Source organism: Megascapheus bottae, chromosome 1 (genome assembly GCF_031878675.1).
Source record: "Megascapheus bottae isolate mThoBot1 chromosome 1, mThoBot2.hap1, whole genome shotgun sequence".
In the NCBI taxonomy this organism is placed as follows: domain Eukaryota; kingdom Metazoa; phylum Chordata; class Mammalia; order Rodentia; family Geomyidae; genus Megascapheus; species Megascapheus bottae.
In genome coordinates, this window is record NC_143509.1 from 15,639,214 (window position 1) to 15,652,156 (window position 12,943).

The window sequence follows — 12,943 nt, forward strand, 5'->3', positions numbered from 1 at the left end:
TAATAGTATAATCTGGCTTGTTTGGGGAAAGTGAGGAGAGAGGCATAAATACAAATGCATGATTTCTGTATGACTTGTACCCCTTTCCTTACAGAGTTGTCTATATCTTTGGCCCACCAGTTAAAGAACCTCCTACAGATGTGACTCCCACTTTTTTGACAACTGGGGTGCTCAGTACTTTGCGCCAAGCTGATTTTGAGGCCCATAACATCCTCAGGGAGTCTGGTAAGTTGGCACGTGGCGTATTTACTATGTTTGGAAGCTTGATGCTACGTATCTAGCAGTTGGGTACAGGTTTGCCTTTCTAGACATAGTTGCTGAACTTATTTCTGTGGCCATTGAGAGACCAGAGAGGCTCTGCCTGTGTCGGTGCTCAAGTGACCCTTCACCATGCCCTTGGGGCACGTTAGTTCTGTGGTGTGTGTTGCTGGTCTGTGCGGTTGAGGTCCCCAGCGGTGCCCTCAAGCTCAGCACTCGGGTGTGGGTTTCTGAGCACAGAAGGCTGAGATGTCCTTTTGGAGGTTATCTGTGTGGTGGGCCACCTCGTTTAAGTTGACGCATCAGTTACAGTGTGACTTGTGGTTAGTTTACTGTGAATCTACAACAAATATATTTATATACATTTATAATGAATATATGTTAGTGAATCTATAATAAATTCTGTCTTGAAACAGAATCCACATAAAACATTGTTCTGTGCAGATGAATTGGTGGAAATGTGACTGGAGGCTACAGGAGGCTAGCCTTGATTTCTTGTGGTGTTTACAGCATAGACTAAGTACAGTGATCCCTTACCTATCATGGGAGTTAGATTCCAGAGACCCCTGGGATAGGTGAGGGATCAATATTCATGTATTAAAACTCCCATGGTACAGTGAAGCTGCAACAATTGAACCTCAAATGTAGTGAGGGATGACTGTGTAACTATTCCTACACTGTGCCACCCTGCTGCACCTGTTGGTGCCCATAGGGTACGCCTGCCCTAGTGGGGGTACTTTTCTAGGTGTAGTGATTGATGCTGTGTGTTTCTTTCTCTAGGGTATGTTGGGAAAATCAGCCAGATGCCAGTGATTTTAACACCGTTGCATTTTGATCGGGACCCACTTCAGAAGCAGCCTTCCTGCCAGAGATCTGTGGTGATTCGGACTTTCATTACAAGTGACTTCATGACCGGTATACCGGCAACGCCTGGCAACGAGATCCCTGTGGAAGTGAGCGATGTGTTTCCTTTCTAATGTACATTTTCAGTACTTAAGACATTTATAGTGACTGGAATGAATAGTACGAAAGTTTCTGTTTTGGGGGTTCTGTATTTTTATATAAGGTTCATTTTATGTCTCCACATACTTGACTACTTAATCCAGAAAAAGGCCTTAAATTTAATATACCCTATAGGTATCTAATTACCATGTAGAAAGTAGCCCACGTAATATGTAGCTTTATCTAATTCTGCAGACCTCTTGCTTTATAGAGGTAAAAAAGAAAACCAAGGAGTAGGTTGTGGGTGTGGCTTCAATGTTGTGCCAGATGGAAATAAAACTGAGACTATTGGCCCATTCCTCCAACGCACCTTTGAGAATTCTAGTTAAAGCTAGAAAGCTGGCTCAGTGAATGTGCCTGATTCTGCCAGGTTTCTGGCTAGTCGTGTGACTAGACATCAATGCCAATAACTTTGAGAGTACATCCTGTGACACTTTGGTGGCCTCAGCTTGAGTTAAAGCACTAGATAATCCCCAAATCCCCTCTCCCCCAGTTATGAGACTTGAACTGAGGGCATTGTTTTCGAGCTCTTTTTCCCTCAAGGCTACCACTCTATCACTTTGAGACACACCTCCACTTTCAGTTTTCTGGTGGTTACTTGGCAATTACTCTTACAAACACCTTTCCCCGGCTGGCTTTAAGCCACTATCCTCACATCTCAGTCTCCTGAGTAGCTAGGATTACAAGCCTGAGCCACCAGCTACTAACATAATTTAAAATATAGCAGTTTGCATACTTACTTTATGTCAGATTACTATAGGTGATCTCAACACTTGTTGGGTTCTAGTAACAAGCTCAGCTCACAGACTAGCAACTGTCTGTGCGAAGTAGCAAGATATGGGTTCACTGTATGAGATTAATCAGTGACCCCATTCAGCATGGAAGGTAATAGCGAAATAGGCTACGTTTTTAACTTTAAATCGCAAATGTAAGCATTATAAAACTGGATATACAGCAGATGCTGACTCTTCACTGATAATCTTTCTTCTGTAACAGGTGGTGTTAAAGATGGTCACTGAGATTAAGAAGATTCCTGGTATTTCTCGAATTATGTATGATTTAACATCAAAGCCCCCAGGAACCACTGAATGGGAGTAATAAACTTGGTCTTCTGTTAAAATACCACGTGGAGTTTAAGTTCATTAGAAACCATTTGTCACTAATATGCGGGACTGGGAAGGTTAGGGATAGCCCTATCACATCTGAGTTTGGCACAGCAGACATCCATGGCCGCGAAGCCCATGGGGACTGGAGCTGATTCAGGTAACTGACTAGAGGACTGGAGATGATTCATGGATAACTGATTAGAGGACTGGAGCTGATCCATGGTTAACTGACTGGAGCACTCAAGCTGATTCAGATGTCTGACTAGAGGACTAGAGGTGATCCACAGATAACTGACTAGAGGAGGAGCTGATCCTTGGATAACTGACTAGAGGACTGTAGGTGATCCATGGGGTAATTGACTAGAGGATTGGAGCTGAGCCATGGGTAATTGATTAGAGGACTGGAGCTGATCTATGGGGTAACTGACTAGAGGACTGGAGCTGGTCCATGGGGTAACTGACTAGAAGACTGGAGCTGATCCATGGGGTAACTGACTAGAGGACTGGAGCTCATCCATGGATAATGTACAGGACTGGAGCTGATCCATGACGTAACTGACTAGAGGACTGGAGCTGATCTATGGGGTAATTGACTAGAGGACTGGAGCTGATCCATGGGGTAACTGACTAGAGGACTGGAGCTGATCCATTGGGTAACTGACTAGAGGACTGGAGCTGATCCATGGGGTAACTGACTAGAGGACTGGAGCTGGTCCATGGGATAACTGACTAGAGGACTGGAGCTGGTCCATGGGATAACTGACTAGAGTACTAGAGCTGAACCATAGAATAACTAACAGGAGGACTGGAGCTGATCCATGGGGTACTCCGTTGGGTACTGGAGCTGAGCCATGGGATAACTGACTAGAAGACTTTAGATGATCCATAGGGTAGCTGGCTAGAGGACCGGAGCTGATCTTTGGGGTAACTGATTAGAGCAATTGAGCTGATCCACGGGATAACTAAATAGATGCCTGGAGCTGATCCATGAGATAACTAAATAGATGCCTGGAGCTGATCCATGGGTAATTGAATAGAAGACTGGTGCTGATCTATGGTTAGCTGACAAGGAGCCTGAAGCTGATCCATGGTTAACTGCCTCGAGTATTGGAGGAGATATATAGATAACTTCCTAAGGGACTCTAGCTGATCCATTTGGTAACTGTTTGGGGACTGGAGCTGATTCAGGTAACTGACTAGGGGACTGGAGCTGATCCATGGATAACTGACTAGAGGCCTGGAGCTGATCCATGGGGTAACTGACTAGAAGACTGGTCCTGATCTATTGGTAAGTGACCTAGGACTGGAGCTGATCCATGGATAACTGACTGGAGGACTGGAGCGCATAGTCAGTTTGTGTAGGTAAGTCATAGAATGGTGTCCATCCTCTTGGAATTGCTTGCCTTTGCATTGGTGGTCTTAATACAGTCACTGTAGAACTAACATCTTGGTGAAGGTGGGTGACTTTGCAGTGATAGCTGGTCTCTGCCTCACTTGGCGAGTACGACCCCATGTTTTCTTGCAAGAACCTTCATTTCTCTAGAGAGCAGATTGGCCTTTCAGGTTCCGGTGTGGATGTGCTTGTTCCAGATGTTTGCTCCGAGACCTGGGGCTTTAGTTTGAGAGTGACCCTAAGATGGTAATCACTAGGAGTTTGCCATTCAGGACTTGAGTCCTGTAATACCACCACTGAAAGGGCTTCAAACTGTGTTCCACATAGATGCCATCTACTAATCATCACCCACTTATTTAAGAGGAAGCCTTGTCCTCCCGCTTCCACAGTCTGAAGACAGCATTCTTTCAGCTTCCCAGGGACTTGTGGAGTAGAGCAGTTCAAGGGAGAAGTTACACTCCTTGGCTGTCACTGGAGCTCAACTCAGCTGTGGGAATGTGTACCTGTAGCTTGCAAACCTGGAAGGGCAAACGGTTACCACACCTGGAGACGAGTTCTGATGTCTCTCAGGTCTAGTCTTTAGGCAGATCGATCACTGATTCAAGGACCATGGCAGGACTTGATGCTGTGAGTGACAGTTTCTGACAGGTCTTTTACGACATTCAGATAAGCATGTTGAAAGGCAGAATTAAATAGAATTAAATTTTACAGAATAATTAGCAGGGCTTTTGTTTCCCTTTTTCTCACCAATTTTTACCTCAGGTTGCCATCTGTTACCTGTTAGAAGGCCTTTTTATCAGGTTCCAATTTTTGTTTGTGGTTGAGTGTTAGGCAAAGCACAGTAGAATGCTGGACAGAACTAGCTTTTCCTTCAGGCTGGTCCAGAAGGGGCTTAGAAATTACTGCAGGCAAGCAGACTCCATTTGGTGTCACAGCCTTCGGAACCCTCCACAGGGAGACTGACTTCTGGTATGTGGAGCAATAGAGTGATGCTTGGATTTTAGCAAGATTTGTAGTGTGTCATTTTAGATCTAGAATAGATAACCTACAAAACAGTACATTTGTGTTAATGAATGAAAAATAGAAAATGTCTTAGTTTTCTATTAAAGCAAATGATAGGAATTTAGAAGAATATATAACACTGCTCCACTGTGAAGGCTTGTACAGCAGTGCTAGGTCAGGATAAAAGCAGGGGCCGATTGATCCTGGGTCAGGATAGATCCTCGGTCTGTAGAGAAGCAGGGGCGGATTGATCCTGAGTGGGGAGGGAGGCAGGTGTGTGTTGCTTATGATGTCAATTCATGAATTGATCCTGGGTCGGGAGGGAAACAGGTGTGTGTTGCTCGTGATGTCAGTTCACGACTGAAGCAGAGGTGTGTTGCTGCTCATTCATTCTTTGATCCTTGCTTGTTGGATACTCATTAGACACATTAGATGGAGAAATGTGCTTAATTTAATGCTTGTGTAATATTTCTTCTTTTAAACACTTTTTTATATAATCCTTAGTACTGGAAAAGTGGCACCTTTATAAGTGATTCAATGTTTTATTAAAGCCTAGATTTCCTGGACCTCAGAAATGCACTGCACTTAAAATGCCTGTCTTTTCTTGATTGTCCCTCTGTTCTGCGCCACACAGGTCCCTCTATACTTGACACTGTGCTGCCAAGGGCCAGGAAACATGGGTTCCTCAGTCTCAGATGCAACAAGACAGACACCTTGGAGCATAGTTATTTTTGACTGAGGCTGGCTGATTTTGTTTCTGACTAATAAAATGTGTTGTCCTAGGCAGATCGTGATTTCATCTATAAATACATCTTGGTAAATTGGTCTGCTTTGTGTTTTGTCGGTTATTGGTGGCATATTTATATGTTCTTAAGCATTTTGGAGGCATGGCTAGTTACTCATCTTTGAACACTCTGAGACTGACATAAAAATTGAACAGTTGAGTTTAAAGTATTAATGATCAAATTTGTTATTTCTTTTTTTTTTCTTGTATTTGTTTTTGCTTCCCCCCCCCCAACCTTTTTTTTTTTTTTTTTTTTTTTTGGCCAGTCTTGGTGACTGAACTTGGCCTGAGCACTGTCCTTGGGTTTTCCCTCAAGGCTAGAGCTAGGCAATCATACATGCTAGGCAAGCACTCTCCCACTAGGCCAAACTCCTGGCCACATTTGTTATTTCTTTTAAGGTGTTTTTACTTGGGGCTTTTTTTGGGTATTCTGGTATTGGAACTTGAGCTTTGAGCCTTGGGCTCTCACTCGGCTTTCTTATTCATGGCTGATGCTCTGCCACTTGCACCGTAACGTTAGTCTGTCATTTTGCTGGTTAAGTGGACATGTGAGTCAAAGTCTTTCAGGCTTTTTTGCCTGGCCTGGATTTGAACAGCAATTCTCCAGTCCTGAGTGGCTGGGATTATAAGCCTGAGCTTTTGGCACCCAGCTGAGTTTCTTTTTCCTCCTGCTCCTGCTCCTCCTCTTCCTTCATCTCCTCCTCCTTTATAAAAAGACCTGCAAGAAGAGATCAAGGCTTCTGTCAAAGGCAGAAGTGTCCAATAGGAGAATTATAAACATCTGACATGTAAGTGAAGCAGATAAACCTAAGCAGGACCCAGCCTGTGCCCTTGTTTCAGTACCAGATCATTAAAACAAGAAACACCATTCTTTGTAGCTCCAGCTTTTCTTTTCTGGGTTGCATCATTAAGTTCAGTGCTAGGTTTCAGTTAATGTTTTCAAAATGGTCTGGTTCTTCAGTAGGTTCTGTTTGAGCTGTACATTGTAGTAGTTACTGGAGATTTATTCAACTTTATCATCAGTCCTGGGGCTTGAACTCAGGGCCTGAGCCCTGTCTTTGGTCTTTCTCAAGGCTAGAGCTCTACCACTTGAGCCACAGCACCACTTTTGGCTTTTTCTATGTATGTGCTACCAAGGAATTGAACCTGAGTCTTCATGCATGCTAGGCAAGCACTCTTCTATTAAGCCAAACTCCAGGTCCTGTCAGGGTCTTTCATCCCTCTCGATCAGCAGGAGGGATAGGGAGAATATACCCTGACCAGAATGAACCCAGAGAGGAGAGAGCCCACTGACGGCCCACACCCAGGCTTCTCCTGAAGGGGGACAATCAGACTCGTCAGGGAGATCTGTCAAGGCAGGAACTCTAACCCCTCCAACCCCCTTCTTGAGGAAGTCCCTCTAGCTAATATACCCTCACTCTAGGTCTCAGTAGAGAGTGATAAACCACAACACATTTGTAACCAATGGTAATCAAGTCTTGTGCCCTGCCTCTTGCACCTTGCCTTGTCTCCTGCCCCTTGCCTCTCAGCAAAAAGTTATTCACAATACCAATGATATAGCTCAAAGTTAGACAGGGTGTTACTCAGCCTCCAGCACGGTCTCTTGTTTAAATTTTGTTTGTGGGGGGGAGGGGAGGCTTGGTTGTGGGTCTTGAACTCTGGGCCTGGGCACTGTCCCTGAGCTCTTCAGCTCAAGGCTACTGTCCTACCCTTGGAGCCATAGTGCCATTTCCAATTTTCTGGTGGTTGATTGGAGATGAGAGTATCAACAGACTCAAAGCCTGGGGTGGCTTTGAACTGAGATCCTCAGATATCTGCTTCTTGAGTAGCTAGGATGATAGGTGTCATCTTTTCATGAGGCTGAGCGGTTAAGGGCCTCCCCAGGAGGGAAATGGCAGCACAAACATTCAAGAGCAGTGGGAGTCAGGACAACCTGCCAGCTTCTGTGATCAGCTGCTCCATGCAGGGCTTAGGGCTCCTTGGGAAACTCTTGAGGTCTTGTCTAGTAGGTAGCAAGAGAATGCTAGTTCCTGCCTACTAGGAGGAAGGTTAGAGGTATTCTTGTGGTTTGTTTTTGAGACTGATGAAGTATTGAGCTGTGAAGTAGCCTGGTGAATGTGAGGCACAAGGGACCATCTTTCATTTTTATTTATTTAAGGCTAAACATAGCTTTGAAGTAAACACTTTATTTTTGGCGTTACTAGGATTTGAACTTGGAGCCTTGTGTTTGCTAAGCATGCGTTCTACCACTTGAGCCATGCTCCATCCCTTTGTGCCAGCCTTTATTTCCCTGGTAGTCTTTCCACCATTGCCTGGGCTGCTTGGGCTGCGGTCCTCCTACCTTCCCCTCCCTCATAGTGTGATAACAGGCCCTGACCACCATCCACCGTGGCACGCTGGTTGAAATGGCTCCTGATAATTTTTTTGCCTAGGCTGACCTTGAACCATGGTCCACTTGATCTGTAGTTCCAAAGTAGCTTGAATTGTAGACGGGAGCCTTATCACTTGGCCTCATAGCCAGGCTAGGAGAGCTCTTCTGTAAATGGAAACCCAGTTGAAAAGGCTTCCACCTAACAAAGCATACTTATTCTACAGCTGTCATGGACTCTTCTGTAGGGCTTGCTTTGACCTCAATCCTCAGATCTCCTCCTCTCCAATAGCTAGGATTACAGATGTGAGCCACCAGCATCCACTTGTTCAGTTTTTCACTTGTTTTTGAGGCTGTATTAAAGCTCCTGTTTCTGCCTGAAAACCATATGCTAGAATTTTATACAATTCTCTCTCTTTTTTAACCAGTCCTGGGCTTGGGCTCAGGGCTTGAGCACTGTCCTTGGGCTTTCTCAAGGCTAGAGCTCTACCACTTGAGCCACAGCACTACTTCTGGCCTTTTCTATATATGTGGTACCGAGGATTCGAACCCTGGTCTTCCTGCATGCTAGACAAGCACTGTATCACTAGGCCAAACTCCTGGTTCCTTCTACAACTCTTTATAGAACTCTGTAGCTCAAAACTCTAAATTGAGCTCTCTTTTAAGTTATCAAACTCCTTTAGAGTGCTTAGCACTCTGGTGTTAGGACAGAGAGGGGACATGATAGTCATTGTATATGAGATGTAATTCACTGGTTATTTGCTTAGTGCATGCAAGGTTCTGGGTTCAATTCCCAACACATCCCACTCCAAACAAAGTAAAAATAAAAGCACTAACTATTCTTGAAAGAATTATCCTGAGGTTACAAAGCACCACGAATAGTTTGGAAGAAAAAGTCAGTGCATGCAAAGCAAAGTATATATAAGATACATAGGAAAAGTAACACACAATGCCTGAAAAATGCCCAAACTCCCTGAGGGCTGGCGTCAGGTTTTGGTTTTAGTTTTTGTTTTTTTCTTCATTTGCAGTACTGGGGATGAACCCAGGACCTTATGCCACAAAAGACAGTCATTCTAACCATGGGCTCCCATGGGAGATGCAGTGGGCCAGGGTGGGGGGTGGCTCATAGGTGTTGGGAACTTAGGGCCATTTCTGGGTGGGACATTTCAGGGAAGCCTATTTTGACAAGCTCTCTTCAAGATGCGAAGGAGCCACAATTGTTCACCATGGGCAGAAGAGGGCAATGTTTCCTCATTTTGTTTGTATGCAGAGGGGTCCATGGGCCTTGTGCTGGATTTCCTGGCTGAGAATGCTGTGCCCTGGGGGAGGGGGGTCTCCTGCTGGCTCCCAAAAGAGCTGCTTTTGGCTTTCTTACCTGGAAAGAAGGAATTAAGTTACAGCACCAAAACAATAATCACCAAAACCAAGCCTGTCAGCAGAGGTGTGTCAAAGGACAGTGGAATGATAAGCAGAGGCCACTCTGAGGCAGAGCAGAGCTTCTGCAGGCCTGTGAAGGGTGAGTGTGACATTCAGTTCCTGCCTTCCCTTCCAGCAAAGTCACCCCTGTCAGTCCTCACCTCCCTCAGTCCTTCCTGGGATCAAATCATTTTCGTGTGTGTGTGTGTGTGTGTGTGTGTGTGTGTGTGTGTGTGTGTGTGTGTGTGTGTGTGTGTGTGTGTGTGTGTATATATTTAAAGGTAAGTTCCAAAATAGGTGGGGTTTTTATCAGAAGCATTATGTATTATGAACAGATCTATACTAGACATTTGGTTGTTTCCAACTGCCATTTGTTTTTTTTTTACATAATCCTGATTCATTTCTTGGTAGCCTCTTTTATTGGGTATCAAGTTATTTCCAACTCATCGCTTTCTGTTATCTCTGGTATAATAAGACACAACAACTGTGTTGTCATAAAGTGACACAAATTTATACTTTCGCAATTCTTTTAGACCTAGTTTGACATTAGTTTCATTGATGTGTTAAAAATCCCAAAGCTGGGCTGGGAGTGTGGCTTAGTGGCAGAGTGCTTGCTTAGTATGCACGAAGACCTGGGTTCCATTCCTTAGCACCACATACAAAGAAGAAAAAGCTGAAAGTGGTGCTGTGGCTCAAGGGTAGAGCTCTAACCTTGAGAGAAGTCCAAGGACAGTGCTCAGGTCCTGAGTTCAAGCCCCACAACTGGCAAAAAAAAAAATCCCAAAGCTTCCTTTTTTTTAATTTTTATTTTTTCCTTTGGTGTTAGTCCTGGGATTTGATCTCAAGGCCTGGATGCTGCCCCCTGAGCTTTCTTGTTCATGTTAATACTTTACAAGTTGAGCCATAATTCTATATACAGTTTTTGAGTGATGAATTAGAGATCTCATAGAAGGCGGAGATACAGCCCAGTGGCAAAGTGCTTGCCTACCAAGTACAACATCCTGAGTTCAAACCGCAGTGCCAAAAAAGAAAGACAAAGCAAAATATAGTTTCAAAAGATCCAAAACCTGGGGCTAGGAGTGTGGCCTAGTGGTAGAGTGCTTGCTTAGCATGCATGAAGTTCAAGGTTCGATTCCTTGGTACCACATACACAGAAAAAGCCAGAAGTGGTGCTGTGGCTCAAGTGGTAGAGCTGTAGTCTTCAGAAAGCCCAAGAACTGCTCAGACCCAGGACTGGCAAAAAAAAAAAACAAACCAAAAGAACAAAACCTCAACAAAAAGTCTCAAAAACTTTATTGCCAGGAAAGTAAGCCTATTTCTTAACCACGTCAAAGCCTCTCAATAACATGATTTTTTTTTCTTTTTTCTATTTTGCCAGTCCTGGAATTTGAACTCAGGGTTTGAGAACTGTCCTTGGCTTTTTTAAGGCTTGAGCCATAGCACCACTTCTGGCTTTTTCTATGTATGTGGTACCAAGGAATCCAACAGGGGTCTTTGTGCATGCTAGGCAAGCACTCTACCACTAAGCCAAATTTCCTTCCTTCGTTCCTTCCTTCCTTCCTTCGTTCCTTCCTTCCTTTTTCTTCCTTTCTGTGCCAGACCTGGGGCTTGAACTTAGGGCCTGAACACTGTCTTTGGACACTTTTTGCTCAAGGCTAGCACTCTGCCACTCTGCCACATGAGCACCACTTCTAGCTTGTTTTTTATATCCGTGGTACTGAGAAATTGACCTAGGGCTTCCTGCATTCTAGGCAAGCACTCTACCACTAGACCACACTCCCCACCCAAAAACTTGAATTTTTTAACAATGCACTAATGAAAACAATTTTTAATTTTACTTTTCCTGTCTCCTGTCAAGATAAAAGCAAACCATAAATATTAAATATGTCACAAAGTTCTAATAAGAGTCATGCATTAGTATATCTGATGTGTATCTCTTTCCTAAATTAAAACAGTGACTTAAGCACATCTTACTCAGTGCTGTGTCCTCCTGTCTTTAAAGGACAGTCATGTGCAGGGAGTAAATAGTGAGGTAGATAAGTACTTCCGCTCATCCACTGGCACATTACCTAGGACACATTGTCTTTGCAGCTGATTCACAAGGCTGAGGAAACAGCAGTGGCCTCTCCCAGGTAGTCCTGACCAGAGGGCAGAAATCCTTTGCTCATTACAGCTGTGGTGCTGGCAGTTCCCAGAACAGCACGAGGCCCACGTGCCCTGAATTTGGTGCTTGAGTTGGTTTTTTTCTGTTTTTTTTTTTGAAGCCATTTAATACTCTTGAATAAAATTTGTTTTTCCTCTGTTAATAAGATATTTTGAGAATCCTGTGAGCTCAACTGTTGTCTGCTTAAAGGCAAAGGCAAGTCTGGAAAGAATGAGTCACCATCAGGGTCTCAGGGAGTCTCAAGTATAAAACGCAGAGGTGGGGGGGGGGTCCAGCTCACTGCCAGAGCCAGCATTGCCATGGGGGCTGTAAACACCCATGCATGGCCACCGGACCAACATCCACTGTTACCTTCTGCTTAAATATGGTTTCCTGAAGTCAGCTCATGGAAATGGTGTTCAGGTTCACAGTATTATAGAGGAAACATCTCACCTTGGTAGTAACCAAAATGTGCACTACCAGCTCTGCAGAATGTCCTCCAGTTTGGAAAGCCTCACCTAGAGTGAAGACTGTCCACCGACAAGGACACGGAAGTGGAGAAAAAGCTACTTGGTCTGAGATCCCCTGCTTTGTGATAAGAGGCCTGAAGACCCAAGAGACGAAGAGAAGGCCATGCAGGGAAGAGGCTGGAACTACAACTCACAATTCCAGGGGATAGAACATGTTTTTTCTCTCTACCAGGTCTAACACTAGATGTGGGCTTGGATGTCTACACTTTAGCTAGCAGGTTCTGTATGGAGCCAGGAGTTTTCACTAGTCAAGAAAACAAGGTCGGGCTGGGAGTAGCCTAGTGGTTGAGTGCTTTCCTCACATGCACAAAGCCCTGGGTTTGATTCTTCTGTACCACATACATAAAAAAATCTGGAAGTGGTTCTATGGCTCAAGTGGCAGAGTGCTAGCCTTGAGCAAAAAGTCCAATGACAGTGCCCAGGCCCTGAGTTCAGGCTCCACGACTGGCAAAAATAAAACAAAACAAAAAAAACCTCCAAGGTCACAGAGTAGAGAAAATGAAGTGCAGAAGTTCCATCTGTGATATCATGAAAAACCTGCAGCACTGGAGTTCCCCTTGCAGGCTGAATCAATGAGTCCCTTGTACAGTGGCAGAATGGCCCAGGCCAGTATCAGAACCTCTTCTGAAAATAAAATACCATAAAAAACTAAACTATGTCTTACTTTATGTTTGATGAATCTCTGTGGCACTGGCAAATTTACTGAAATTCTGAGCATCACAAGCAGTTGGTAGCAGATGCTGCTTCATTGGTTAAGAGCCTCAACACCAGTTCTAGTTCCTGAGCTGGAGCAGGCCTGAGGTGTGGGGAGCAGTGCTGGTGTGTAAAATGCTGGTTTGGAACTGTGAGTACAATTAACGTGACTCACTGACTGCTCGTGGTCCCCAGCCTGCATGTCCCCAGAGGGTGGAGGGAATCAGCTGGGGTAAACACACTGCGCC

At 44.5% G+C, this 12,943-nt stretch overlaps 1 protein-coding gene across 2 annotated transcripts in view; it reads left to right on the forward strand.

Annotated features, from left to right (window-relative positions):
* Gmps (guanosine monophosphate synthase) overlaps positions 1-2,382 on the forward strand; it is a 30,005-nt gene extending 27,623 nt beyond the window's left edge. For both annotated transcript variants that reach the window (XM_090337994.1, XM_090338002.1), the window contains exons 14-16: positions 95-225; positions 1,039-1,211; positions 2,257-2,382. In XM_090337994.1, the coding sequence (XP_090194120.1) occupies positions 95-225; positions 1,039-1,211; positions 2,257-2,358 (406 nt within the window). In that variant the 3' untranslated portion in view covers positions 2,359-2,382. The remainder of the gene's footprint in view (positions 1-94; positions 226-1,038; positions 1,212-2,256) is intronic.
* Positions 2,383-12,943: the final 10,561 nt, after the last annotated feature.